Below are 27053 nucleotides of genomic sequence, written 5' to 3' on the forward strand. Positions count from 1 at the left end.
CACCTCCTCTGACATTTTTTTCCCCATATGATACGCTAGGGGGAAAAAAACTATTTAATAGATTTGTTTCCTCCTCATCACCCTCTACAATTTTTCGGACAGAAAAATTTATTAAAGGGCCAGCACTTTCAATATTAATCTTTTTATCATTTATATAATTAAAGAACAGTTTAGGGTTAGTTTTACTCTCTTTGGCAAAGAGTCTGTCTCCATCTTTGCTGCTTTTATCTGCTTTTTACATATTTCTTTTTTCTTATAGGTTTTTAGTACTTGTTCGCTGCCTTCTTGTTTTAGTAGTTTAACCCCTTGAGTGGCAGGCCCGGAAAATTTCCGGGACGAGCTCCACTGCTCATAGCGATACAGCCCGGAAGATTTCCGGGCTATGTATCACTATGGGAGCTGCAGAGCACAATGCCACAAGCTGTGACAGTGTGCTCTGCCTGCACAGACCCACAGAGAACAAAGCAAGGGCTTTGAAAAACCAGCAGAAGATATTGCCGACATGCCGGCAACCTCCTGCTTTGTTTACAGGTTGCCATAGAGACCATCGGCTTGTCAGAAGCAAGCCGATTGTCTCTGTGGCAGGGAGAGCTGGTTGTTAGCTGTCAGAGGACAGCTAGGTACCAGCTCTTACAGCAGAGATCAGAGAAAACCTCCGATCTCTGCTGTGTTAACCCTTTACATGCTGCAGTCTATGTGACTGCAGCATGTAAAGGGCTGTCACTGCAGCATGTAAAGGGCTGTCACCATCGGACCCCCGGAATGTGATCAGGGGGTCCTGATGGGTCCCTGTGGAAGTCCCCTAAAGGGACAAAAAAATTAAAAAAATTAAAAAAAAAAATTAAAAAAATTATTTAAAAAATAATAAAAACACTTGTCTCCCTTTACTTTGTAAAAAAAAAATCAAAAATATAATCACACATGTGGTATCCATGCGTCGTAATGACCCAAAGAAGGAAGTTAATACATTATTTAACCCCTTAATGACATGGCCCCTTTTTTTCTTTTTTCCCCATTTCTTTTTTTCCTCCCCCCTGTTTAAAAAAATCACAACTTGTCCCACAAAAAGCAAGCCCTTATATGGCCATGTCAATGGAAAAATGAAAAAGTTATGGCTCTTGAGACGCAACTGCAAAATTAGTTGAAATTCAATGATTAGACCATTTTAAAAAACCTGCCCTGGTGGGCACGACAGGGTGGTAGGAAACCCGCCACTCAAGGGGTTAAACACTTTCTTGTTTATTGCCCCCGTTACATCCTTATTGAGTCACATTGTTTTTCTCCTACTCCTAACTCTTTTATCACTGTAAGATATGAACCGCTCACAGTAAGTATTTAAGACCTTTTTAAGCATTTTACATTGATTGTCTGTACTCTTATTTTTGAGGACATTGTCCCAGTCAATAAGTCTAAGGGCATCACTAAACCTATAAAACTTGGCCTTACTAAAGTTTAGTATTTTTTTAGCTCCCTGATACAACTCCCCATTGAAAGAAAAGTGGAAATTTAGTATATTATGGTCACTATTTCTCAGGTTCCCCTCAACCTGCAGCCCTGTTATTCTGTCATGTCTGTTGGTTAATATTAAAGGAGATGTCCCGAGGCAGCAAGTGGGGTTATACACTTCTGTATGGCCATAATAATGCACTTTGTAATATACATTGTGCATTAATTATGAGCCATACAGAAGTTATAAAAAGTTTTATACTTACCTGCTCCGTTGCTAGCGTCCTCGTCTCCATGGTGCCGACTAATTTTCGGCCTCCGATGGCCAAATTAGCCGCGCTTGCGCAGTCCGGGTCTTCTGTAGTCTTCTATGGAGCCGCTCGTGCCAGAGAGCGGCTCCGTGTAGCTCCGCCCCGTCACGTGCCGATTCCAGCCAATCAGGAGGCTGGAATCGGCAGTGGACCGCACAGAAGAGCTGCGGTCCACGAAGAAAGAGGATCCCGGCGGCCATCTTCAGCAGGTGAGTATGAAGACGCCGGACCGCCGGGATTCAGGTAAGCGCTGTGCGGGTGGGTTTTTTAACCCCTGCATCGGGGTTGTCTCGCGCCGAACGGGGGGGGGGGTTTAAAAAAAAAAAAACCCGTTTCGGCGCGGGACATCTCCTTTAAGTCCAAAATGGCAGGTGCATTAAAAAGTGTGAAAATAGAGCAGACATTGCTCGAAAATCGCCGCATTCGAGCGCTGGTCTGCAAGGCCCCATTGAAATCAATGGCAGTGTTGTACCGCGGTTAGCCATACACAGTATATATCATATTACTACAAGCAGTGAACATGTATTTTGATTTTCACAAATTGTGTTAAAAGCTGTTTTGTTATGTTTCAATCTGTAAATGCCCCCAAAATGCAGGATGAAAATTGAATGGAACCCATTATAGTCAAATCTGCATTGAAGTAGAAACCAATTTTCTTCATTTAAGGGAATAAAAATTCCTTCCTGACTCTAATCTGGCAATCGGAATAATCCCTGGATCACCGACCCTTTTGGAGTTATTAATGATTATAACATATAATATTGCAGCACCCCTAGCACTTTTTTTTGTATGATCCGTTCTGAACAAACTGTAACCCTGCAAGTTCAAGGAGGACTAGAAGTCAGGGTTAGGAAAGGCAGGCTAGATCTCTCCCCCACCAGGAGTATCTCCAGGATAGGGATATCCAGTTCATCTGAGTTCAGGGTAAGGCCCATCCTTGTTCCTTGAACTGAGTCCCCACATTTGCTCAGTCTTCACCTCGGTGTCAGCTGTCTATCCTGCTGGGTGGTTTCACTCGGCAGGACAACAGAGTGGATCTACAAATACTACGTTACACCAACCCTATAGTAGAACCTGTAACCAACAGTAAAGTTGTCCCAGTTCTCCACAAACCCAAATCCCTTCTTCCTACACCAGCTCTTGAGCCACTTGTTTGCCTCACTAATCCCTCTCTGCCTTTTTGGTGTGCCATGTGGTACAGGTAGTATTTCAGAAAAAAACTACCTCGGAGGTCCTTGCGTACTATGACTGCTAGATCCTAACCAGTCCCTCCCAGTAAACCGTCAACCCTTATTTGCGATATGTCGAACTTGAGTGCCAGAAAGACATGGTACACAAGATGTTGGTGCAGTACAAAGGGTTTAAACAGTAGCGAAGTCAGGAGGAAAAGGCGGCGTCTGGTACACGAGATAGATGATCAGTCTGTAGAGGAGTAGGTATGTGAGAGGATAGCTTGGTTAGAGGCACAAGGCACAATAAACACTCAAGAATGGAGTGGTGGGGTCAGGTGTATATAGGCGACTAATTGAGGAGGGTACAAGACACGGGGTGGACTACACAGGGAGATAGAACAGGAGGCAAGGAACAAGGAACACAAGACTAGGAATCAGGGGAAGGGCTGCCGTTCAGGGTGCAGGAGGTTGCAGGTTCGAATCCTGACACAGGGACTGCTAGTTGTCCTTTACCTCAATGACTTCTGGGGACACAAGTATTTGGAGTACATATAGTTCTGAGCCAGAGCCGACAAAAATTGCTAATTAGTTTTCAACCTCTGTAGCAGTTTATTTTTTTTATTAAGGAACAATTACAACTCACAAGTTCATGTTTATTTAAAATTACTATTTTTATGCTATTTTTTTCTGTACAATTCTGTTTAAGCTAACATTACAACTAACTTAGCATAGTCAAATCTACAACAAAAATAGCTAAAACAATGTGCAGTATTTATACATCATTATGCACACTTCAATGTATAGTACATATCTTATCAACTTGTAACACAGCAAAACCTTTACAATGTTAACAAGCAAAACAGAAGGTTCTCGTTGACACATTCATTATATTTACATCTCCCAAACTCTTCACTTATACCGACCTCTGATTTTTGTCTGCTTATTCTAAAATTAACAGAGGAAATATGATGAATATGAAAAAACTAAAATGAATAACACTGGGTAGATGTGATTAGACTATAGTAACAAATGCCTATATGATTTATTATACTGCTGTGGGTAGCTTTCCGAACATTTCTCCTCAAAAAGGGACTCTACACGTTATAGTTTTCTAATTCCAATGCCCCCAATGCTGCCCAAAGGGCACCAACCATATCCTTACCTGTCCCACAACGGTCCTCTTCTTTGTTCTGGCAGTGAGACACATGACTTGTGACATCACTGCTAGCTCCTCGCCCTATGAGATCCCATACATAGCGCTAGGAGCATCCATGTATACGGGATGACACTGATGATGTTCCAGTCTGGTCCACCATTGGCTGTACCACTCACATTTATATTAACTGCTGCAGCCAATGTAAACAAGGACCAGCTAAGAGGACTAGGGAGCAGCAGTTGATTTGGAAGCGAGTATTCCTTCTTCTTTTTGTTTTTTTTTTACAACATCCATCCCACTGTCATTCATAATCATATAAATCGGAAAAACCCCTAAAAGTTAATTTTCGTCTACATACAAATGTATTGGTGGCGCAGTGAATAGTACAGAAGAACTTGGTTCGGTATACTGGTGATCCTGCATTTTAGTAATTTGATTATAGTTTTGGGGGTTTCAGATAATATTACAATGTTATATAACAATATTTTTTTATAATTCTGTAACAATATTCACAATTTCTCTGTATTGTTCATGCCATGAAAATGAATCACCTAAATTACTATAAAAAGGCTTACATTTAGGCACTCTTACTAAAAGAGGTGGCATGTTTGATTCTCAACATATCCAAAATGCTTTGCTTTTGTAGATGTGAAATAGATACAAGGGATAAACTGCAATACTTATTAGGCTGGGCTTACACCAGCGTTAACTTTTTCTGTTGTTCGGCACTGTCCTAGGAGCCAAACAACAGAAACACTGGAAGTCCCAGATCCAGCATATGGCAGACCCAGATGATGATAGGCTGCCTCCCTTGACTATTTTGGAGTCGGTTTTGCTTCTACCTTGTTGCATGCTATTTAATCCAGAATTTTATGTTGGATCTGCATTGGACATTCATGTCAGGCTGCACAGAGTCCTGTTAATCAGATACCCCCCAATGCTTCTGAAATTGTGAGGAGTAGTCTCTTTGGCTTTTCTAGTTCAGGAATATTGGGTTCAGGACACAGATGAAGGGAAAAGGGGTTGTTTGAGTAAACAAAACCCCTGTCACTGGGACCCCCATGTGTTAAAATAACAAATTAGCGGTGACTCACCTCTTCCCACTCCCCCACTCGTCCCCTGCTGGTGGCTCCAGTCTTCATGTGACATCAATTTGCAGGCTGCAGTCAGCCTGAGCCCATCTACAAAAAAGCTGCAGTAGCCAATGACAGTGCTCAGTGATCATGGTTGAGCACTGTCATTGGCTGCTGCACCAGGTTTAGAGAATGTCAAAGCAGCCTATAAACAAAGACAATGGAGACTGGAGCCAGCAGCGGGGGACAAACAGAGAGAGGTGACAAACCCCTGATTTGTTATTTTAATGCAATGCGCACCCGGGAACAGGGGTTTCCCTTAACTTGGACAAGCCCTTTAAATTGAATATTATTTATAAATGTGTCATGGACTTTATCACTAGTGATAAGGACTAAGTATCACAATGTTCTAGTCTGCGATGCTCACTGTTCCTGTCATTAGTAGTTGTTGATTTGAGGGCCACTGCGGTCACATTTTTTTCATTCATTATGTAACTAGTCGCCCAGTTACTGCTGATGATTAGAGGCTCCTGTCACACAGTTATAATGAAGGAGAATGAGGGAGATGACAGCTGGATCAATGGCAGATATTTAACCCTCTGAGCTTCCTGCACTGTAGCACTTCTCCAGTCCCGGTTACCCTGCTTCATACGGGATTTTGGGGATTCCCTTTAACACTTGGGACTTTGTCATCCCTGGATCACCAATTGTTTGTATGTTTTAACCAGCCGAACTGAAGAAGGGGTGTGACCCCAAAATGAGTTTTCATATGCTGGCTTTGCACGTTATTCAATAAAAGATTTTCATACTACACTATCTATGATCTCCAACTTTCATCATATTTAGAGTGTTGCGCCTATTCACCAGTCCCATCTACGGGGAGCGTCATCTGGCAGACAGCACCTCTACTATTTCAAACACCTATCGAACCTCCACAATCCCATATTCTTTTTGTCGTATCACCCCCATCAGGTTTTGCTCCACCCTCACTTTTTTCTTCTATCTTTGCATTTCACATTGTCTTAGTAAACCACTTCCATGGACCGCAAGGGTGTTCCAACCTGAGACATTTATGGTATATCCTACATATATGCCATAATAAATCAAAGTAAGTTCCACTTCCAGGAATCCCGCCTATTGGGGGAATGGAGGGGTCACTTTACCCAGTTAGCACTACAGAGAGGAGACAATGCATGTGGCTCTCTCTATTGTAGATAAGGAATGTCCAGGTAACAGCATGGTATTTCATACGTCCTATAAACTACAATCGAGAGAGCTGCATGTATATACGATGCCTGTGACTCATATACTCATTTCTGGGGTGCCAAACAGGTCAAGATACCTTATTCTCCTAATGTATAGGTGACCCAGACATTGATAGACAATGCACCCAAAGTACTTGTTCTAATATATAGTGGACCCAGACATGGCTACACAGTGTACCCTTAGTACTTGTCCTAATATATAGGGGACCAGACATGGCTGCACAGTGCACCCTTAGTACTTGTCCTAATATATAGGGACTATGACATGGCTACACAGTGCACCCTTGGTACTTGTCCTAATATATAGGGACTATGACATAGCTACGCAGTGCACCCTTGGTACTTGTCCTAATATATAGGGACTATGACATGGCTACGCAGTGCACCCTTGGTACTTGTCCTAATATATAGGGACTATGACATGGCTACACAGTGCACCCTTGGTACTTGTCCTAATATATAGGCGACCCAGACATGACTACACAGTGCACCCTTAGTACTTGTCCTAATATATAGTGGATCCAGACATGGCTGCACAGTGCACCCTTAGTACTTGTCCTAATATATAGGGGACCAGACATGGCTACACAGTGCACCCTTAGTACTTGTCCTAATATATAGGGGACCAGACATGGCTACACAGTGCACCCTTAGTACTTGTCCTAATATATAGGGACTATGACATGGCTACACAGTGGACCCTTGGTACTTGTCCTAATATATAGGCGACCCAGATATGGCTACACAGTGCACCCTTAGTACTCTTCACCCTGACATGCAAACTACATGTGAGCAACCACGCGAAGATATTTCTGTGTCCGGAAGATTGGGGCCACTCAGATTGGCATTGTGTCCAAAAAACTGTCACTACAAAAAATGCAATGGGGCATATCTATCAAACCATTATGTCAGAATTTTGCCCCCAAAAAGTCCTAACTTTGTCATAAGAGCCAAAATTTTGACTTTTTGAGGGTTTACGCTGGGTCCTACCACTTTTTTTTATTAAGTGGGAAAGGTCTAGAATTATGAGGGGTCTAGAATGCACTCAGCCCATCAGATTTACTGTAATGTCAGCAACTGACAAATTATAGCTGAAATGTATATCATCTTATAGCTTGCGTAGGTTTCAGTCTTGCACCTCTTAATATATTTGTCACACTGACACTCTTGCATACTTTACTTATGAAATGGCGGTTTACGTAAATATCCTCCACTGCTTGTTGCATTTTTCATCATTTCCTACTGACTTACAGCTAAATTGTGGACACAGCATTTTTTCCCCACGAAAAAGTAACAAAAAACACCAGCATCAAACCATTAGAGATCTGGTGTTTTCGGTTAAAAAAAAAAAAAAAAGTGTGACCTCAGTCTTATAGGTGTACGTTTATTGCCATGTATCTAAAGCTGCAGCTCAAACCATTGCAGCAGAAGTGATATGGCGGTACTAGCAAACATGTGAAGATACTGTTGACAGACTCTCATTCCACCCTTTGTTTATTGGTGTGGAAACCCATAGTTGACAGGTCCCATGCCTACCAATACAAACTATCCCAAGCCACTGAATGCAGATCGAGAAAAACACATTTTGTTTTTCTCAATATTTCTGAAAATTAAGAAAAAGTTTGTTAGTTATCAAATGTGTAAATACACAAGGAATCATTTTAAGGCCAGTATAATACGGATTAGTGTCCTGGCTGACCGCAGTTCTCCTGACCCAAACTGAGCACCATAGGAATCTGATGCTCAGAGTTCGGGTCAGTAGATCCACGGTCGGGCCAGGACATTCAACCACATTACAGGTGCATAAATTCTCTTGTAATACGCTTATGTGAAGCTGGCCTTCATATGTAAACAGACCATTCACAATTGATCACTTTCCAGGCGTCAGGAGGATATGTGTTCAGCTGAAAGTCCGCAAGAAATAACTGCTGAGAATTCAAGATTTTTGGTGATCTGTAGATGTGGTGGGGTCTGGGGCACATTTCTCTTACACCTCCTGGATATTCACTTTCATGACTATAACAATCAGTTCTCTAGATTGGGGTCTGGCTGCAAAAGTTGGTAAATTTCTTGAAAGCTTGGCCGGACTCTGGTTTCTCTTCGCCAACAACTCAACATAAGCTTATAAACCTTGTCAGGACAAATCTCTGGCTGAGGAAGGTATACCTATTAAGATAGAGAAATAAAATATGTATGTATCCTTAAACAGGCAAAAATACAATAAAAAGGAGATCTTGCACTCCTTTATGGGGGTGAACATAGATAAATAATATCGGGGTTATGTTCACTTACCTACCTCTCCATGAAGACCCCCCCCCCCCTAAAATGGAGAAGTGACATAGAATATCAATATCCAATAGGATCCTCCAAGTCTATCCAAGGGGGGTTCACAGACCAGAGCGATGGTTTACAAAATAACTATTTATTAACTTAATTTACAAATAAAACAGAAAGAAAACAAACAAATAGCTCAAATCAACTGCAGCTCTTCTACCTTGGGGATTTTAAAAGTCTGAAAGAAGTCTATTGATTAGTTTTTAGGGGCATCTTTAAAATCTGCAGGGAATCCTACCTATCTGTATATATATATATATATATATATATATATATATATATATATATATATATATATATATATATATATAGTCTAAGAACAAAGAGATATAAAACCTTTAAAAAACGTGAAACTTAAAAAAAACTGTAAGAACTGTCTCTTGCCCTGGGAGGATGATCATCTTGCAAACACTTTGATATTTTGCATTTTAAGGTTTTTTGAGAAAAATTAAAGAAACGACCAACAACTTGAACTGAAGATGTCTGTGTCTATCTTCAGCTGTCTAGTGGAGCTATCAGTCAGCGAACACAGGAGAAGGGGCACAGCAGTTGTGTGAGCGCTGCAGCCCTTTCTATTCAGGGATCTTGGGAACCAGACTCCCGCTGTGCAAAACTTTTCGCATGCCTCTCTGACATGTCAAAACTTTTAAAAAAGCACAGTTACATTTAAACTTTACCTTTTTTCATTTTTCACTTTTTTTGCCTCTCATGAGGACTTGAAAACGCAATTGATTCATCAGTAGTATATTACATTGCACTACTTATGTAGTGCTATGTAATATACTTTTGCCTGCTCTCCTATGAATCCCTCTCAGAGGCAGTGTGCAGTAAGGTCACTTGCACGACGGACCCAGAGTCCTTGATCAGGCCTCAGGTTGCCATGTCAACCCATTGTCGCCACTGATAGCATTGCAGGATGGCAATAGGTGAAAGGAAAACCCCCTTCCCTTGTCAACTGCTTACGATTGCTATTGATTGCAGAGTGTGAGGGGTTAAATGGTAAGGATCAGAGGTTTTTCTGCACTTGGCCATTAAAGCAGAAGTCCGGCTGACAGTAGATAGCTGAGCTCCAGCTCTTTCCCAATGACGACTTTGGACTAGGCTGCTGTGTTTTTACAGTTTTAATAGCCCCTTAGTGACTATATTAAAAACATGTATGGCTGAACACTAAAAGGGTTAAAAAAAAGGAAGTGTGACTTATTTCCTTATTTTAACCCATTACCTCCCTATATTTTTTTTATAACCACAGAAAGCCATTTTAATAATCTCAAGAAACACATCTACTTGCAATGTATACTTTATGTAATTGCTACATATAAGCATATTGAGCTGAAAAAGTACACAAGTTTAGCGATATGTACCTGTTTCCCTTGATCACGAAAAAACTCTCCAGTGTTCTCAATCACTTGCTCATCAGACATCTCACTATATGGTTGTTCTTGACAGAAAGTCAGCATCTCCCATAAGGTCACTGCGAATGCCCACACATCACTGGCAGTTGTGAATTTGCCCTGTAGAATTATAAACATTGATGATCAAAAATTCTAAATATATGTGTAAGGCCAGCTGCCACATTATTAGATATGCCTGCCCATTAATGAACGTATCACTTAAATATATGCTAGCAACTAAGGTTGTTTCTGGGGGTACGTGTGGAGTATCTGCTTTGGGCGCTGACCTTTTAACTTATGGGCCAGAGGAGGGTGCCCACGCTGACTCACATAGCTTTGCTTAATGACTAGTATGGCGGAAGCACAAAATGGCTGATAGTCGGGAAGTCGGGTTATTCCACTTTTTGCTTATACAACACTGATTGTTCCCACAGAAGCAAATGATTCTGGAAAGAAGTGAAAACTGTTACAAAAGTGAAATTCTTTAACTCTTTGCAATCCAATTTTAGATTCAGGGTTTCCTAGGGGCTTTCTCTTTCTGCCATTATACAATGGTGCCATCTGCTGGCTAGAGCCAGTACTGCGGTATGGGACATGCTGAAGACACTCCCGACAGCAGAGCAGCCAGTAATATACAGTAAGAATACCCTGACGGACGTCTTCCGACATCGAAGCTGTACAACCTTTAATCAGAATGTCTTCAGACGTCAGACAGTGGATTGGAAAGGGTTAAATTTCTTTACTATTGTAGACCACCAGGCAAGCTAGTAATAAAGGGAATGTATCGCTTGTGTTTTTTATTATTAATTAAAACCATATACTGAACATTCTTTTTTCTCTAATCTGTTTTTAATTTTCTGATTGTAAAATTGTATTTTCTGAACAGGATTTCGGAGGCCACCATCTTGGCTTTACAACAATCTCATGAACATATGGAAACAGTAGTTTGAAGATGACTCATTAGCTTTCTTTGGGAGTGTTGTGTGACCTGTAAGGAGGTCGCTGTGCAGGGAGTGAGAGGGGGTGAACTGTATCTAGCGCCTATTGTGAATAGTGTCATCATCTGTGATCTACAGTATATGTAGGTAATACCTATCAGTGAAATCATGACTGTAATGATAATGAGATGTTTGGTGAGAAGTCATCACCACTAGAGATGAGCGAACGTGCTCGGCCCCACCCCTTTTTCGCCCGAGTACCGCGATTTTCGAGTACCTCCGTACTCGGGCGAAAAAATTCGGGGGGCGTCGTGGCGGCGCGGGGGGTTGCGGCGGGGAGTGGGGGGAGAGGGAGAGAGAGAGGGCTCCCCCCTGTTCCCCGCTGCTACCCCCCGCACCGCCGCGCCTCTCCCCGCCCCCCGAATCTTTACGCGCGAGTACTGAAGTACTCGAAAATGGCGGTACTCGGGTGCGTAAGTACTCATTACGAGTACGTTCGCTCATCTCTAATCACCACATGAGGGTATTTTTTTAAGCTTGACAAATACCCTTATTGGGTCGAAACATTGTGCATTCTATTTGTTGCAGAAGAATAAGGATGTTGGATTAGAATCTTGCACCTACTGACTGCTGCCCTTTTCTCTATATTTTGGATGGATTTGGGACTATTGGTCAATAGGACCCAGGGCTCTGCAGGAATTGCCTCACTCGTTTGAGTTTGTAAGGTTTGTGTTGCTGAGAACTTGTCTATTGATGCCACATGATAGGAAGTATCAGCCCAGGGGCATAGCTAAAGACTTATGGGCCCAAGTGCAAAATTTCAGTTTGGCACTTCTCCCTCAACTACACTCCATGGCTGCCAGCTGTGGACCGCCCAGAAGCTTCCGTTGCAATACTAGGTCTCCTAAGTTATTCTATGATGCAACACTAGCAGTCAAGGGTTATACTAGGCTCTCAAATTATATAGGAAGATTTGTCCCTCCCCCAAAAAGGACATATCAAAGACAACTTTATCACATGCTGGGTTTGCAGGACGGTGCTTTTCTATCTGGTTTTAAAGCAACCCTCGAGTCCTGGACACCGCTTCTTGACTACCTGATGCAGACTCAGCCTCACATTCACCCCTATTGTGCCATCTTGGTTTTCTGCATGAAGGATGGAAACCAGGATGGAACCAGCACTGGATTCACTAAAGATAATGGGAAAGCAGACAAAGTCATTCCTTTAGATTTCCCATTTCTTCTAAATCTACCTCTGGCTGTAAAACTGCATGAAAAACTTTCATAAAAACTGAGCAGTTTTTTCTTTCTATAAAAACTATGTGTGAAACCCTCTTAAGGCTGGTTTCACACACAAGTCTTTTTTTGGAAAAGACAGCAAGTTTTTTGATGCTTTGATGCAGTGGCCTTTTTTCCACTAAAAAACACAGATTTAGGCCTTAGTCACACGGGCATTTTTTGCCGCGATTTGCGGATCGCATGGCGGATGCGCATCCACAAATCGCGTGACCGGGGCCGAAAAACTGCTCCTAGCCGCGTTTCAATAGAAACGGGCTGGAGCTGTCCAGCGCATTGAATTCAATGGAGCCGGCTCCATTAAAAGCAATGTGCTGCGGGCGATCGCGGGATGAATTGTCGGGAAGGGCTTAAATAAATGGGTGTGAGTGAGAGCTGCCCCTGATTGGCTCAGTGCTGAGCCAATCAGGGGCAGCTCTCACTCACACCCACTCACACCCACTGCAGGCCGGCCGTGCTGAACTCCGTCTGCCGGGACAAGGTGAGTATATATTTTTACACATTTCTGGATGAATTGCAGGGAAGGGCTTATATATTTAAGCCCTTCCCGACAATTCATCCCGCGATCGCCGGCAGCCCATTGCTTTCAATGGAGCCGGCTGTATTGCCGGCTCCATTGAATTCAATGGGCAAACATCGTTCTTCTCTGCCACAGCTGTTACAGAGAAGAATGATTTGTCTTCTATATGTTCTCAATGGGGTCGGCGCTGCTGCCGCCGGCCCCATTGAGCGCATATAGAGAAGAGAACAGGAATCGCAGATCGCAGAAAGGTGCGATCTGCGATTTCTGTTCTATAATTTATCGGACGAGCGCATAAAAAGCGCTCATGTGTCCGATACCATTGCAAAGCAATGGTTTAAAAAAAATCGCCGGACGCATGCGCATGCGCAAATCGTTCGAAAAAACGCCCGTCTGACTAAGGCCTTATGCTAAAAGTCAATAGTAAAATACTATTGCAATTTTACAAACATTGCAATTTTAATGGTATTTCCCTCTCTTTTACTGCACCTTTGGGTATATGGCATTTTTGCATTTTGCCCTGGATATTTTTTGGGGGCGTTTTTTTTTAACGGGTTTCCCTAGCTGTCTGTATAAGAAAAAAATGCTAAAGAAAGAATACATTTGTGACTGAAATATGTCAAAAATACAGGTATCATTCAAAAAAACCTGCGATTTTACACAGATGGTTTTCATGCGCAAGCTCTGTCTGATTGCGAGATGGACAGAACTGGCACAGGAAAAGAATGTATTGATTTAAATAGGTTAATACTAGACATGAGCGAGCATACTCGGTAAGGCAATATACTCGAGAGAGCATCGCCTTTTTTGAGTACCTGCTAGCTCGTCCCTGAAGATTCGGGGGGGCCGCGGGGGTGAGCGGGGGGTTGCAGAGGGGATCGGGAGAGAGAAAGGGATCTCTCATACTCTCCCCCCCCACTGCCCAGCGCTGCTCCCGCCCCCCGCACCTCCCCGAATCTTCAGGGACGAGCCAGCAGGTACTCGAAAAAGGCGATGCTCTCTCGAGTATATCGCCTTACCGAGTATGCTCGCTCATCTATAAGTTAATACACGAGTGATTTTCCTTCGCATCCATAGTCCAAGATCGAAAAATCATAGCATGTCTTATTTTTCTATGATTTTGTTGCAAGAAACACTCATTCTTTTCTATGGAAGCATGAAAAAGTGCATCGCGATTTGCATGCAAGTATTCCATTCTTCAATTGAATTTATTCTGCTGTGGTGGGGATTTACGAGTCCAGATCCATTGCGACTGTGCACCAAGTGCTTATCCACTTCCTATTTTGCAAAGGTTGTGCTGCTCTCCATTCTTTTTCTTCATTCAGTTGCATGCAAGTATCATGCCTTTTTCAAGCATTTTACTATTGAAACCACATACAATTTTTTTTACATGCGTGAGAAATGGATGTAAATCTGATGCAAAGTGTGCAAATGCTGGAAGATGTGTGATGCGCTGCAAAATTCTGCTGGAAAAAGAACACATCAGGAACTCGTTAGACTAACTAACAATTTGAATCTGTGTGTCTGTGTGCTGTGTGCAAATGAACATACCTTGCGGGTGCAAACAGTACAGTAAAATACATTAATGCTTGCACAAAAAAGCATTGTTGTTTTCGCAAACGCTACAGTCATGCGCGTGCAAATATGCATACGCTCATGTCAATTTGGCCTTAGGAAGGTATTTTGATAAATACCCATTACAATACATAATGGGAATGCTATTCAGTTAAAACTATCACTGCTAATTTGCAGTATGATTCAGAAAATCACTTTGACCAATGAGCTAAAATTGAGTTTTGACTCCTCATCTGTCTCTGCAAAATCTGCTTTAAAATTCAAAACAAGAAAATAGTTTAACTTACCATTAAAATGCTTTCCCAAGACATCCATCTAATAGGAAGCACTGCCCGCCCCTGAATTCTGTAGTAATCACCGCTGTATAGATTCCGACTCATGCCAAAATCAGCTATTTTGATAGTGTAATTTCTACCAACAAGGCAGTTTCTTGTTGCCAGGTCTCGATGCACAAAATTAAGTGATGAGAGGTATCTCATTCCAGAAGCGATCTGTGCAGCCATATATCTGAGGTCTGAGTAACTGGTAAACAATATAATGTGGGTTGAATTAGTGATATGAAAAACACGGTTATTCAGGGTATTTACATTATCATATTCAACAGATTCTTTTTCTAAACCGCTATGAAGCCAAAAGAATATGGTGTTTCATGACAGTCTGAATTGGATGGAGAAAAAAAAAGTGAATGTCTCCAGTCAGAAATGACATAATCTGTGAGTCAATGAGTGTCATTATTTATTCTGCTACTAACAGCATCTGATCAGTACTTTAGCTACTTTTGTTGTTTGCTAAGGTTATACTTGTAGGTGTAGTTTTACGTGTTACAAACTTATGACAGTGGGCTAACCTGACTTTGCATTTGATCTTTATACTGAAGTTCGTTCTGGTACTGAATTTACGTACTCAGTGTTAGGTTGTGTGGCTGGGACCTGTGGTTCTACAGGTTTCCATGAGAACACCTTCACAGGTGGGGGTTAATTGAGCTGTCTGGGTGTGGTATTTTCCAGCTAGCCAATTCCACCTGGTCTGCTGCACATAAATACCAGCTCCACTTCTCATCTTACTCATTTTATCATGTTTATGCATTCTATGTTAATCCCACTCTGAGCTATGTTATGCTATACTATAGTATAGTATGTCTATACTGTAGTGTGTCTCTCAGCTTCCCTGAGGACGGTCTGGACACATGTAGTCTCCGTCTGCATCATATGCAGACCCCCTCTTCCCTTCTCTTTGACAGGTATGGTCTCAAGACGTCTGATGCCTTATGTGTGTATTAGGTGGGTGATGCCTGACACTGTTCCCTGTATGTTAGCATGGCGTCTGACTCTTCCGCTTGGCCTGAGAACACTTGCGCTAGCTATGGTTTATCTGTATGCATGTGAGCTCTGAGTAGGGTTTCTTTGTTAGGCTTCTCTGTCACCCTAGGGTTTTGCGTTTATGCATGATGTGGGGTGTGTGTCTGTGCTGGTGGCCGGACATGTGTGTGAAAAGTCTTGTGTTCATTGGGGCTGTGCAGGTGCCAAACAAGGTGTATAAACAGTCCTGCTCTATCTTGCGTGCAAGTCCCTGGAGTATTGGAGTGAACAGCGACATGTTCAGTGTCTGTGGAGGTTTCCAGACATCAGGTATGAACAGTCCTGTTCTGTGAGTTGGTGTTAGCTGCGTGCTGTCCTGCTGTGGATCATTTGCCATCCAGGGATAGGTAGGTCCCTAGTTACCAGCGCAGGGCCGTCCTTATTGGGATGATTGCCCTGCTTGCAGGCAGGTTTTCACATAGTGGTTGTCCCGTTAGAGTAGAGATATGTTATATCTCCCTGTGAGTTCAGTACGCAATCCTACCTTTAGTGTTCAGTATGCATTGTGTGTGTGCTTATGGTGTTTGTGGGAATAACATCTTGCATCCGTGCTGAGGCCTGGCGCTTTGGTGCGCCCAGCGGACGTAATACTCAGCCTGTTTCTAGTGTTGTATTTATATTATGATCTTGGTTCTGGTACTGTATTTATGGCTTGAGCTTGGCTCTGATGCTATATTTATGAGATGTGCTTGGCTCTGGTACTGGATATATGTACTGAGGTTAGTTCTGTATTTATTGCTGTATTTATGTACTATGCTTGGTTTTGGTGCTGTCTTTAGCAGAGGTAAACAGATTAAGGATGGAGTATTACTCGTGGGTTAGTGCTGTCTGCTTGCCCCCCCAGCCTAATATTTGCCAGTTAATGAGTACAGGAACTGGTGTATCTTGACGCTACTGAAAGCTAGGGGTTTGACAGGAGAAACACCCCTGTCACACCCCTAGCTCCCGATTGGCGAAATAGGGCAAGGTCCTGGAAGGTCCTGGGATGGATGATGGGCACAAGCACCGTGGAATGTATGTGATCCGCCGCTCTGCTCCACCCCTGTAACCCAGCTGTGTGTCACAGCGCAGCCACTGTTGCCTCCCTGCTTCAGGGAGGAAGCGGTTCCTGTGTCTTACCCAGCCCAGTGCTCCCACACTGTCAGCCCTCTGGCTGCCACATGCACTGCTGTCCTCATGCACCCTTTGCTCTGCTCTTACAGGCTGCGGACGCCGGCTCACACGCTGTCTCTGTGCCCGGTGCTGTTTTCTCCCTGCTGCCGGTGGCCAGCTGAAACTGACATGCAGGGGGTGGGGGCCACCGCTAACACAGCTGCGAGGCTACACTTACATCGGAAGGGGGGGTGGGGCGCCCTGCGGTAACACCGACACAAGGTGAAACTGACATGTGGGGGAGGGCTGCCTGTAACGCCAGGTCACAGCGCTGTGGCCTTCCTGCTGGCGAGCCCAGTCTGCACTTCCCTTGCACATAGGAATGCGCGACTCCAGTGGGGCCGGGTTTCAGGATTGTAAAGAAAATCTGTAGTGGGCTGCCAGGACCTGAAGGTGACCCATCTGTCCAGCCAATCAGGTACAGGGTGCGTTACCCCCCTGTCAATCTTGTCTCCACCAGGACGTCCTGTGGGCGTCAAGTTACACCAATACCATGAGTACATACAACATAGTTTGTTATTCTATTCCCTTAGGTGTTTTTTTTTTTATTCCAGAGAACACCTTTAAGACTTTGTAGTTCCCTTGTCTGATCAATAGAAATTTTCATTAGAAAAACCCTGTAACTTCAATACTGCAAGGTGCAATATAATATTAATAGCATCAACGAGCCCTGTTCATTCTGCAGGAAAAGGACATAGGTTTTGGATGAACAGAGCTTGTTCTATTTTAAATGGCTGTGGAGCAATTTCTATCAGGGCTCCCAACATGCTTTTGGTGTCATTTTAAAGCTTTAAGATGACATCAGAAGCATGTCAATAGCCTTTACAGAACCGGAAGTACAGCCATCTGAAGTAGGGGTGGGAGTACTGAATTTTGAGTTGCCATTTCAGTCTGTGTGTGTAGAACAGAGTGGGAAGGGTAGAGACCACCAACCACAGAATTCTTTTGTAACTCCTCAGCAAAATATAAATAATACGTTACTCAATACATTATATGTCCATTATATGTCCCATAGAAAATAGAACTCTTCCTGCAAATGCAAAGTGTCGTACAGCTACACTATCGAAGAAATAAAGAAAATTATGACTGCTGGAACACAAAAGGGGAAACGATTTTTTGACTCATAAGGCTAATATTATTATGTCACTAGGGGGTCAAAAATGCACTTAAGGCTACTGAGTTCTGCTTCAAGCATATTTGCATGAGAAATAAATTAAAAATCTGCAATTAAAAAACTGTCAAATTTTGGAAAGGGTTTTTCCAATTTTAATTTGACTGTTGGGGAGTTAATATAACTGGTGGCAGGAGCCTCTAATCATCAGGTCTGTAACTGCGATTGGAGTTTCTGTGACTCCCTCTAAAAAGTTTGTGTGGAAGGTTCCATCACACAGGACTGACTGACTAAAAAACTAATTTAAGAGCATATAAACCCAAGTTCACATGACCCACCCAAGAAATACTCCAGGAGTTTTAGATAGAAAGGAATGTTTTTTTTAAACTTCCTGTGGATCAACAAGGAAGTTAAACAGGCTGAACTAGATGAACCTTATCTTCATTCAGGACATACTATGTTACTAGGGAATAACTAAACAAGATGACACTAGCCGACTTCTATATACTGGAGGGTTAGTTACAAAATGAAGGGAAAAAATACTTGAAGTGGCTCTTTAACATCATCCTCTGTGATGTAGATGTACAATCTGTTTATATTTTCTGATTGTAGATTTTGTTATTCTTTAGTCCGTATATGATTATGGGGGCTACTAGCTTGCCTTTGTTGTAGAACTATGCTTTACAGCAGACTTTAGAGATACCAAAAATGGAGATACAGTTCACACATCTCTAGTAATGACTAAGCTATATAAAATTCTAATAGTGATATAGCAAAACATTTGTATCCTCAATTATAAGGGAACATTGTTTTAAAGTGATCCTATGGTCCCAGACAAATCAAGATCGCTTCTCTAACAACCTGATGCAGAATGTGCACTGGTAGTGCATTGATAGTTTAAGACACCAGTGCTGTTCCTGTGGGCAGCTGCCCAATCAAAGCAGCATGTGTGATACACAGTGTGCATCAGGTAGTCTGAGAAGTGGTGTTGCCAACTTGTTTTGTCGAGGATCGGAGGGTTGCTTTAATGGTTTAATGGCTTTACTCAATCTAACAAATACTCCAAAGTACTAAACAAGTAGTACATTTTCAGTTGCATTCAGTTGGATAGGAACGTGTCTTCATTTGAGACAGTTGTTGATTTCAGTGCAGACAAAACAGCCAAAACTTAAACTAGAAACTAAACACATTAAGAGCTATAATGGAAACATTTGTATGCAACCTTTATATCAAATTTGCAGTGTATGACAGTCCCAAAACTCATAGGGACTGTGGGTATAAATACTGAAAGAAATAGAAAAAATCCTAAATCAAATAGATGTAATTGGACAATTAATAGGACAACCCGTTTTTGTTTAAATATTAGCTCACAGAGTTTCCTTTCTAAAAAAGCTGAACCATGATGTTACTTTTAACAGCTGTAAAAACTTACGTGATATTAAGTGCAGCACTACAGGGTTCATTTTCTGCTTGTTGCCGTGAAAGAAACTGGTTAAGATCACCATTTTCCATATACTCTGTTATCATACACAATGGGTCCTCTGCAATACACACTGCCAGTAGACGAATAATATTAGGATCCTTTAACCTTGACATTATCTTGATCTCCTTTAGAAAATCATTTCTGTAACACAGTGAAACAAAATACACATGTGACAAGGATTTCCTTATTTTATACATTGTCAAATTGTTTCTAGAAGTGGTTTTCTAGGTGTAGTTTATATAAATCATATACCTACCATCATAAACCATCAAATCATATGGCATACACACATTAACATAATAACTGCTCTTGAATCTGTTGCCAGGGCAGCAAACTTCAGAACTTGGGGACTTGAAAAGTTTGCATACAGTTATACTGTATTGACATACATACATCTCATCCAGGAATTCATGACATTTTCTTCTATGTACAGTAAGTTGTGTGAAAGTATTAAGGTGATCTTTTACACTTGTCATTCATGGGTAATACAACTTTAAGTCTGAAACTCTTAAAGTAGCACAGACCTGACTGAGCTATTCTTGGAAGTTGGGGGGAGTTTGACCATAATTATTTCTTTGTATCTGCATTATTTTACTCATTTCAGTAAAAGATAATGTATTCATTCTTTAGTGTTAGACTTTTATTGGATTTGCCACTTTTTGCAGCAATAAGGTTTAACTTAGGATGTTGGTCAACTGTGACTGGACACTATACTTTATTTTTTCCTGCTTTGCATAATAAATAAAGCTCAATGGGCTGGGCTCCTTAGAAAGAGGACAGCAGTGACTTCACACAGTTGATGTCTCTTGTTATTTCTCTGATGATCATTGTTAGTTTGAACACGAGAGAACTCAGATCTCAATAACCTTATTGCCAATTAGAAATTTAAAGGAGTACTCTAACAGTTTTTTGGTGGAGAATGCGGGCAGACTTAGAAGTCTAGTGAATTGCCAAATAGAGATAGAGGCTAAGCACCAGTAAATTAAAAGCCACATTACGTAACAAAATTTGTTTTGTTACAAGTTTTTACTGCTGCTTTAGCTTTTGTCATGGCACAATTTATGGATTCACAGTCTGCTTAAGTGATTTCTCGAATGTCTTGTTTATGTTGCTCTCAATGTATATCTTCTATTAAGGTGAAGACCATAAGAAACTCTTGCAGAGTTGTGTGCTTCTAACATTCCATCTATTGTTAGAAGACTCGCAGACAAGTACGATGAAGAGTTTATGATCTACACTTGCTGCACAGTTCCCCTCCGATACAGAGATAACTAGACTTGAGCTGGAAAGTGGTGGTTGATCTCAGTAAACTTGTATGCCCTGACAGACAGACTGTTAGAATAGGGAGAAATCGCTTTTGTCTGGTGTATCTGGATCATAAGAAGTGCAGCCTATGCTTCAGGTTGGATAATTAGGCTTGCTTGTAATCATAGATAAGTGCATGTGAATAACCTGTATAAATGAATATAACACATTGTGAGAGATTAATCTGTGCTGGATACATGTACATTGTGTTGAAGGTTTCAGTTTCATACTGGTAGTTTTATGTTTATTCAGTCTAAGGGCTACCTGATTGCCAGATTGCTGCAATTGTAGTCTGGGACTCCACTAGTGGATTTAAAGACTTCAGGGAAGTTTCCGTTAAATAGTCATTTGACACTGCAGCAGAGATTCCGAATTAGCAGAATTCCGGATTAGCAGATTACAATACTTCGGGGAAATCTCCGTTAAGTAATTCTTCAGGGAATCATATTTGCAACTACAGCTCATTTGGGATGAACAAATAAATGTCCAAAGGACAAAGAAGATGACCCAGTTGAGGTCATGCTCAATTATTCTGGCAAATGTGCACTCCAGTACTCCAAAAAGATTGGGGTATGCCAAAAACTGGATGTTTGGATGTGGATAGATAGAAAATGTTTGCAAGTGATTGCAAAGGCAGAATGAAGGGCTTTATATAGAAGCCCCTAGTTGGAAAGATGTGAGATTTTGGTCAGAGCACGAAGAAATGAGAAGAAAAACAGTGAAATGTGTTACACAATTCCATTACTTGCCTAGAAGGAATTATTTTTTTCTCATCAATGTCTTAAGAGATAGGGTATATTCCAGTGGGAGGGGTGCGCTCCAGGCAGACAGCAGAGTGTAGTTCAGAGAAACTGTATACTGGGGATCTGTGATATTACTGCACAAAAGATAGGATATAATTTGTTAAATCTGATTCTGTTATTTAATCATTAATAAAGTGGATTTGTTATTTTTCTCTTTTTTTTATGTTTGTGTGCGTGAAGGACCTGTATATATGTGTCTTGTCTGTAATAGTTTAAAAAGTCTGTAAAAGCTATTTGGGTTATATGTACAATTGGACAATTGTACAGCTGGGCATAGACTGGGAGAGACACACCTAAACAGCTAGACCACAAGGGGCAAAGTTAGCTGATATAAAGGGATTGAGGAAAAATAGGTAGGATTTCTCTTAAGGGACAGTTTTTGCTCAACTTAACACAGACCAACCTAGCAGAAAAGAAGCATGACTATTTGATTGGAATATAAATATATATTATATAATTATTCTCGATGTGTGCACAATACAAGTACATAGTATACTCAATATATTTCATTTTACTTATTTGAATACTATTGAATTATGATGATAAAACAGTGATAAGACATTTGTGTACTTGACAAGCCTGGAGTACATTGCAAACAGAATTAAATTAATAACAAGAGTTTACTTAAAATGTATAACATTTTCAATCTGGGTAACAAACATGAGTGTTTAGAGATTATTTTGAAAACTTGCCAATAGGGTTATTTATATGTACTGGACATCACATTAAAGGGGTTGTCCCGCGATAGCAAGTGGGGTTATGCACTTCTGTATGGCCATATTAATGCACTTTGTAATATACATCGTGCATTAAATATGAGCCATACAGAAGTTATTCACTTACCTGCTCCGTTGCTGGCGTCCCCGTCACCATGGTGCCGTCTAATTTCAGCGTCTAATAGCCCGATTAGACGCGCTTGCGCAGATGGGTCTTTTCCCTTCGGCTCGGTCCGGCAGCAGCGACGTTCTGGCTCCGCCCCTTGTACGCGTCATCGCGTAGCTCCGCTCCGTCACGTGTGCCGATTCCAGCCAACCAGGAGGGCGATTAGATGCTGAAATTAGACGGCACCATGGCGACGGGGATGCTAGCAACGGAGCAGGTAAGTGAATAACTTCTGTATGGCTCATATTTAATGCACGATGTATATTACAAAGTGCATTAATATGGCCATACAGAAGTGTATAACCCCACTTGCTGCCGCGGGACAACCCCTTTAAGTGTAAATAACTAACATTGCTTGCTTGGATTGAATGGCTAACAATAAATAAGGACCTATGTTATACTTTTCAAGTATGATGGGTACACCTAATTGCCAAATGAATATGTTCTAACTGTAATATATATCTTTGTTTTGAAGGGGTTATGTTTCAAGCCATAGATAGGTGGTTTATAGCTGTACATGGAGACGCTGCCCTCATTCTTACATTAGCAACATAGTTGTTTCTGTGTCTCTCACAGATGAAGTCACAGATACAATCCTGGAATATGATTTATTTCTACTAGTTCTTAATGGAGTTCAAGAAAATCTTTATCAGACATGAACTAAGTACTTTTCTACTGCTAGATTAGAGATGGCGAGGGAACGCTTAGCTAACACATGAATTTAAGTCTCCAGGTGCAGATGAATGACATCCTAGGATACTAAAGAAAGCAGCAGAGGTAATTGCTGAAACACTCGCAGTAATCTTTGAAAATTCCTGGAAAACGGGAGAAGATTGGAAAAGGGCAAATGTTGTTCCTATCTTCAAAAAAAGGAAGTAGGTGGACTCAGGAAACTACAGGCCTGTGAGCCTGACTTCTATACCAAGAAAAGATCTTTGAACAAATTATTCAACAGCATGTTTGCAATTACTTGGATGAGAATGGAGTAATTAACCAGAGCCAACATGGGTTTGTAACAAACAAGTCATGCCAGAAGAATCTAATTTCCTTCTTAGACAGAATCACTGATTAGGTTCATCAAGGAAAAGAATATACAGAAGATATAGTACATCTTGATGTCAGTAAAGCATTTGAAAAAGTATCTCATACCATCCTTATTGAAAAAAATGCCCAAAAAAGACAAGGCAACTGCTAGGTGGATTCACAAGTGATCATACTCAAAGATTAGTCAGAAATGGCTGCACATCCAATCGGAAGAATGTTTCAAGTGGAGTACCACAAGGCTCTGTCCTGGACCCAATGTTGTTCCGCATTTTTATAAATGATCTAGAGGAGGTTATTGAGGGAACATTGATCAAACTTGCAGATGACACAAAGCTAGGAGGGATAGCTAACAGTAGAGAAGAGAGAAGAGTCAAAAAGATCTAGACATGCTTGAACAGCATGGATTCATGAAGGGTCGCTCATGTCAGACAAATCTGATCAGTTTCTACGATAAAGTAAGCTCAGACGCCAGGAGCAGCGCGCCGAGGCAGAGGCACGAGCGGGGGTCTGAGGGGCAGAAGGGGACACCGGACCAGCGGAGGAGCCGATACCGGCGCCCGGAGGTGACAGGAGTCCGACGAAGAGCCGGCAGGAGGAGTACAGAAGCAGAACAGGTCCCGGAGCAGCAGCAGGAGGGCAGAGTGAGCGGCCACCGGGAGAACAGGTGACGTCACTGTGGAGGAGCTGCAACAGGAGCCGATAAGTATCTTCTGTGTGTGTGTGTGTGAATCTGGTGTGTGTCTTCTGTGTATCTAGTGTGTCCTAGTTGTGTCTTCTGTGTACCTACTGTAAGTGTGTGTGTCTGTGGGTCTAAGTGTTTGTGAGGAGGGGGGCAAAAAAAAATAAAAAATTTTTTTGTTGTGTGAGCGGTTGCTTGCAAGAGTCAGTGTGTGAGCGGTTGCTTGCAAGAGTCAGTGTGTGAGCGGTTGCTTGCAAGAGTCAGTGTGTGACCGGTTGAGCTGAGGGCAAGCGTCAGCGTGTGAGCGGTTGCGTGCAGGCGTCAGCGTGTGAGCGGTTGCGTGCAGGCGTCAGCGTGTGAGCGGTTGAGCAGAGGGGGCAGCGTGTGAGCGGTTGAGCAGAGGGGGCAGCGTGTGAGCGGTTGAGCAGAGGGGGCAGTGTGTGAGCGGTTGAGCAGAGGGGGAAGTGTGTGAGCGGTTGAGCAGAGGGGGCAGTGTGTGAGCGGTTGCGCAGAGGGGGCAGCGTGTGAGCGGTTGCGCATGAGCATCAGTGTGTGAGCGGTTGCGCAGAGGCGTCAGCGTGTGAGCAGAGTGTGAACAAATCTATCTTCACTACTTCCACAAGTAAATTGTAGATCCCCATTAGGATGAGCTCCATGCCTGGCAATGTCATCCAGTGTGCTACTTGTGCAATGTATGCGGTCCTTGATCAGCCGATCGAGGGTGCATACTGTTGCGCAAGATGCATGCCGTCGCACATTTAGAAGCCCAAATCCTGGATCTAAATGGGCAACTGGCAACACTGAGAGCCATTGACATCATGGAAAGGAGTTTGGTACTCACTGAGCAGGCACTCGCTGGGGTAGAGGCGGGGGCGGATGGTAGTACGGAAGTGCAGGGGGAGCAGGCAAGAAGCTGGGTGACAGAAAGAAGGAGGGATAGAGGGAAGAGAACCAGGGAGGCTAGTCCTGAACTGGCACAACCCAACAAGTTTGCACGATTGGCAGATGAGCGGGATGCCATTACAGAGCCAGCCCCGCTGCAGCACGACACGCCCTCTGAACGCCAGGGGGATGACTGCTCCAGTGAGACGGGGACGGGGAGCGTAGGGCAGGCTAGACAGGTCCTAGTGGTGGGGGACTCAATTATTAGGGGGACAGATAGGGCAATCTGCCATAAAGACCAGGATCGTCAAACGGTGTGTTGTCTTCCTGGCGCTCGAGTTCGACACATCGCGGATCGGATTGACAGATTACTGGGAGGGGCTGGTGAGGATCCAGCGGTCATGGTGCACGTTGGCACCAATGAACAAATTAGAGGTCAATGGAGGGCCCTCAAAAATGATTTCAGGGACCTAGGGTCCAAGCTTAGGGCGCGGACCTCCAGGGTAGTTTTCTCGGAAATACTACCTGCACCTAAAGCCACACTAGAAAGGCAGCAGGATTTTAGGGAGGTAAACAAGTGGCTCCAGAGTTGGTGTAAGAAGGAGGGATTTGGGTTCCTGGAGAACTGGGCTGACTTTGCTGTCGGCTACAGGCTCTACCGTATGGACGGGCTGCATCTTAATGGGAAGGGTGCAGCTGTGCTGGGGGAGAAGATGGCTATAAAGCCGGAGGAGTGTTTAAACTAGGGACTGGGGGGGGAGGGCAAAAAGATAAATAGTGGGGTAGCCAGTGTAGCTAGCGACCTGGGTCAAAGAAATGGGAATGGGGGTCGAGCAGGGGGAGGGGGGGTTAGTACAGTTAGAAATGTTAGGTCAGCCAATAGTACGAATAGCAACAAAACAAATGTAAAAAACAAAAATAACGATATCAATTGTATGACCACGAATGCAAGAAGTCTGATTGGTAAAGTGGGTGAGCTTGAAGCAAGAATGACTGATGAGAGTTATGATATAGTTGGAATAACGGAAACATGGCTTGATGATAAGTGTGATTGGGCGGCAAATTTACAGGGGTACAATCTCTTCAGAAGAGACCGAAGGAACCAGAAAGGGGGAGGGGTATGTCTGTACGTCAAATCGAACTTAAATCCAAGACTACGGGAGGACATAGGTGTAGGAGACGAACAGGTGGAATCTCTGTGGGTAGAAATACAGGGAAGAAAAAATAACAAAATCCTGATAGGGGTCTTCTATAGACCACCAAAAGCAACAGAAGAAACGGAAAACTTACTATTAAGGCAGATAGAAGAGGTGTCAAAGCGCAACGAAGTAATTATAATGGGGGACTTTAATTATCCAGATATATTATGGGAAAATGAGACCTGCAAATCTCACAGGGGTGATAAGGTCTTGAGAGTAATTAAAGATAATTATCTGAACCAACTGGTGCAGGAACCAATGAGAGGGAGGGCCATTCTGGACTTAGTACTAACTAACAAACCGGACCGAATAAAGGGGGTACAGGTTGAGGGGCACTTGGGGAACAGTGACCACAATATAATCAACTTCCAGCTGTCATTCAATAGGAAGCCTTATCAGGGAGCGACAAATAAACTAAACTTTAGTAAAGCAAAATTTGATGAGCTTAGAACTACTATTGGTAACATTAATTGGGACAACATCCTCAAAAATGCCAGTACGGAGGACAAATGGGAAAAGTTCAAAAGGATCCTAATCACCTCATGTGAGCAGTTTATTCCCTTTAAAAATAAAAGAATTTCAACTAAAAGGAAACCAATGTGGCTCGTCAAGACGGTAAGAGGGGCAATAAATGAAAAAAAAAAAAGCGTTCAAACTACTAAAGCAAGAAGGCAGCGAA

At 42.5% G+C, this 27053-nt stretch overlaps 1 protein-coding gene across 2 annotated transcripts in view; it reads right to left on the reverse strand.

The window, feature by feature from the left end:
* Positions 1-3530: 3530 nt before the first annotated feature.
* Positions 3531-27053, reverse strand: part of DDR2 (discoidin domain receptor tyrosine kinase 2) — a 135512-nt gene continuing 111989 nt past the window's right edge. For both annotated transcript variants that reach the window (XM_066597068.1, XM_066597067.1), the window contains 4 exons: positions 19530-19721; positions 14764-14998; positions 10119-10268; positions 3531-8589 (listed from right to left, as the gene is read on the reverse strand). In XM_066597068.1, the coding sequence (XP_066453165.1) occupies positions 8449-8589; positions 10119-10268; positions 14764-14998; positions 19530-19721 (718 nt within the window). In that variant the 3' untranslated portion in view covers positions 3531-8448. The remainder of the gene's footprint in view (positions 8590-10118; positions 10269-14763; positions 14999-19529; positions 19722-27053) is intronic.

This window comes from Eleutherodactylus coqui, chromosome 3, assembly GCF_035609145.1.
Source record: "Eleutherodactylus coqui strain aEleCoq1 chromosome 3, aEleCoq1.hap1, whole genome shotgun sequence".
Classification (NCBI taxonomy): Eukaryota; Metazoa; Chordata; class Amphibia; order Anura; family Eleutherodactylidae; genus Eleutherodactylus; species Eleutherodactylus coqui.